The sequence below is a fragment of the Triticum dicoccoides genome, chromosome 7A, assembly GCF_002162155.2.
Source record: "Triticum dicoccoides isolate Atlit2015 ecotype Zavitan chromosome 7A, WEW_v2.0, whole genome shotgun sequence".
Lineage (NCBI taxonomy): Eukaryota > Viridiplantae > Streptophyta > Magnoliopsida > Poales > Poaceae > Triticum > Triticum dicoccoides.
Genome location: NC_041392.1, coordinates 203,271,998 through 203,275,743, shown reverse-complemented (window position 1 = coordinate 203,275,743; position 3,746 = coordinate 203,271,998). Strand labels below are relative to the sequence as shown.

Here is a 3,746-nt window from a genome sequence, read left to right as displayed (position 1 = left end):
AAGGTTACATCAGAATGAATATAAGAAAATGGTTCATAATTTCACCCTGGTTTGTGGTTTTCTTAAGTTCCGAAATTGGCTGTAAAATGTTGATAACTCATCTTCTTTGGAAGTTAGCTGTTGAAATGAAGAAATACATGAAGATGGGAGTTTTGATCATAAATAATGTAATGAGCGTCATGAGAATGCAACGGTTTTGACTTTACGTAAAACTAGTTCTGAAGCTATTCAAATGAACTCATGCATGTTTTTAGTTTATCTGAATTTTTTTGCTCTTCTGTCCTTTGCGGCGAGAGATAACATCATATGCTAGCTGATGCAGGCATTGTACAGCATGATTGCTTGACAAACCACAAAAAAACACTATATATAACTTTCTGAACACTTAATGGACGGCTATTCACCTCATTGTTTTGTGGACTCTCCCAAGCTCAGAGCATTTTTAGTCAAAGTGACCAGTCAAGTTAAATATTACGCGTGTAGGAACCCGGTAGAGTGAGAGAAAAAACAACAGGTCATCATTGGCTCTCTATAAATGATAGAGCCGTTGTGGTATCACTCAACACATCTAGCCCCAACTTGTAATAATCATCACTTGTGAGACTAGCTATGAAGAGAGGGAGCGGCGTTCGCATGGCTACTGGCAACGGGGAGAACAGCTACGCCGCAAACTCCAGGCTCCAAGTCTGTAGCCTGCACTGCTGCAATTTGCTGTGTTTCATGTACAAGTACATAAGCACTACAAACTAGTAGCAGCTCTTAATTTGCTGTGTTTCATGGATGTATGCAGGAGAAGGCCATTTTGGAGACAAGGCCGGTGCTTCGCAAGGCCATAGAAGAGGTGTACACCTCGCTCTCTGCCCGACGGAGCACGATGGTTGTCGCCGACCTTGGCTGCTCGTCGGGCCCGAACACTCTACGCGTCGTCTCCGAGGTGATCGGCGCGGTCCAGTTCTACACTCAGAAGTCAGAAGAAGAACGGCGCGCCGTGGAGGTGCAGTTCTTCCTGAATGACCTGCCAGGGAACGATTTCAACCTCGTCTTCCGGTCATTGGAGCAACTTGAAGATCTCGGCGGGAAAGAGATGCTGCCCTACTATGTGGCGGGCCTGCCGGGATCCTACTACAGGAAGCTTTTCCCTTCCCGGAGCGTCCATTTGTTCCACTCGTCCTACTCCCTCATGTGGCGCTCTAAGGTATGCATGCATCATATTGTCTGCAACGTGATAATTATGTCCTAGCTAGTATTGTTCAAGTTTTAGTTAATTAACATGTGTAACATCGCTGTACCCTAACTCAAGCTTTATTTATGTGGGCGTGTTCAGATATGAATGAAGAAAACATGTTAGGTATTGGATCAACTCCAAGATTGTTCATTCCATATTGTTAATGTTAGGTGTGATGGATCACAGATCTAAGGGCACAATGTTTTTTAGTGAATGCATGCAACTATGCAAAGCATACTATTAAATTATAGAGATGGTCGCTGATTGGAAAATTTTGTCGCCATAGTTGCAAAACTATGGAATTTGTACACGTGGAAAGTTCACGTGGCAACATAAATAAAATTTTAAAACAAAAGAATATGTGTTAACAAAAAACTACAATGATATAAAATATTTTCAATGAGTATAAACTTATTGTACTAAATTTTACCATGTACTTCCTATATTAATTTAGTCTATCGTACAATTTTTCGTAATTGTTTGTATGCTATAATATCCCTTTATTTATAATATTGTATCATTTGATGCCAATACACTCGCACTAAAATGAGCTATGGTAGTTCTCCCTTCGTTCCATTTTACTTTCCATATCAAAACAATTATGCAAACCAGGGATGAGCTAATTAAGATGGGGTTTTTAGGCTAGAGGTGATGCTAATGCATTGGTTCATGCTAAGGGTGCAGGGCAGCGTCTCGCAAAACAGCCAGATAATACAAAACAATCTTTTTGCAAGAATAATACAAATTAACCTAACGCACCCTAATCCTTCTATAACAGAATTTTCTAGTTTAGAATGTGAAGCGGGCCGGGTCCGGACGATGCTTTGCATCCCTAATTCATGCACCCGCTAGTCATAAATGCTCATGCTTGCTACGCCTTAGCCGTCGCCCTACTACCTGATGTAATCTAATAAAATTAGAACACAAAAAATAACATGCGACCTAAATTGAAATGCAGAGAATAAGTCAATGTTCTTGCATAGTAATAACAATGACCAAGATACAAGTCACTGGTTAGCGATCTGAACCACTTTGATTTTCTACTAGGGATCTGTGATTAATTGGGGGTGAAAGAGCACTACTACTACTACTACTACCACCACCACCACTACTACTACTACTACCACCACTACTACTACTAATACTACTACTATAATAATGATATGATACTTAATTACCTAGGTCCCCAAGGAACTCTCAAGCTGCACTCACGTGAACGAAGGCAACATCTACATTGGAAAGAGTACCCCACCTATTGTGATTAAACTGTTCCAAGAGCAATTCAAAACGGACTTTGAGTTGTTCCTTGCACTGCGCTCCAGAGAGCTTGTCAATGGAGGGCGACTGTTGCTAACATTTCTTGGACGAAAGAGTGAAGAGATCATGATGCATGGAGACGTTAGCACCTTATTTGAATTGGTTGCCAAATCTCTCCAGTCTCTAGTCCTAAAGGTACGTACGATACATGTTGGTTACATCAATGATTTTCTTTGTTTGCTAGTAACGATTACACCATGTTACTTTGTACTAACAAACTTATAATTTCTTATATGCTCCTAAGTTAATTCATTCTAGCATGGCAACCTTCCATGAACAAAATTTCATCCATGTAAGACAAAGTGGCATATATTATCGCATGAGGAGCATACAAAGTGGAAGTACACATTCTCATAAAAGGAAAAGAAAACTGGCATGTGACATTTAAAAGTGAGGACAAAAGAATTCATTTGCAAATTAATACAATAATTATAGTGGATTTCAATGATAAAAAATAAAGAAAAACGTCTCTACAAAATAAGAGTTCTCATTAAGTACACTCTTATCTAAAAAACTATTGGGTTGGATGATAGGGCCGTGTGGAGAAGGACAAGTTGGACTCATTCAACCTGCCATACTATGCTCCATCGGTGAAAGAGGTGAAGGCGTTGATCAATGAGAGTAAGCTCTTCGATATAGAGCATGTCAGACTCTTTGAATCCAACTGGGATCCTCAGGACGACTCAGACAGTGATGTGGTACTAAACTGTGCTAGCAGCGGGGCAAATGTGGCCAAGTGCATAAGGGCCGTGTTAGAGCCACTGATAGTAGACCACTTTGGAGATGACATTATTGAGGAGTTGTTTGCGGTGTATGCTTCTGTCGTTGCAAAGCATCTGGAGAAAGCGAAGGCAAAGTACCCCATCATCTTGGTATCCTTGAAGAAGGCCATGCATTAAACTGGACACAAAGTTCATCACAAAAGGAAAAGGCCACATATAGTTTAATTGATGGTATATGTTGAACATTATAAAGTTAACGCCTACTTTGTTAAATATTACATCTGTGTTGCTCACCTGTTTTTTCTAAGAAAAAAGTCTCTTTTGTGTTCTATAATGAAAATTAGAAAACTTGTAAAGCCGTAAATAAATTGAAGTACCAATGGTCGATAATCAACCTGGAACTTCTCATGTGTTTCATCTTTTCAGTGGAGGAAAGACAAATGTTCCATTGTGCGAATGCTCACAATACCATATGTCTAATA

The 3,746-nt window shown here is 39.9% G+C and overlaps 1 protein-coding gene across 1 annotated transcript; it reads left to right on the top strand.

The window, feature by feature from the left end:
- The first annotated feature begins 609 nt into the window (after positions 1-609).
- Positions 610-3,441, top strand: LOC119328940 (anthranilate O-methyltransferase 2-like). Its single transcript, XM_037601929.1, has 4 exons — positions 610-684; positions 791-1,195; positions 2,408-2,677; positions 3,076-3,441. The coding sequence occupies exons 1-4, from the start codon at positions 610-612 to the stop codon at positions 3,439-3,441; spliced, it is 1,116 nt and encodes a 371-aa protein (XP_037457826.1).
- Positions 3,442-3,746: the final 305 nt, after the last annotated feature.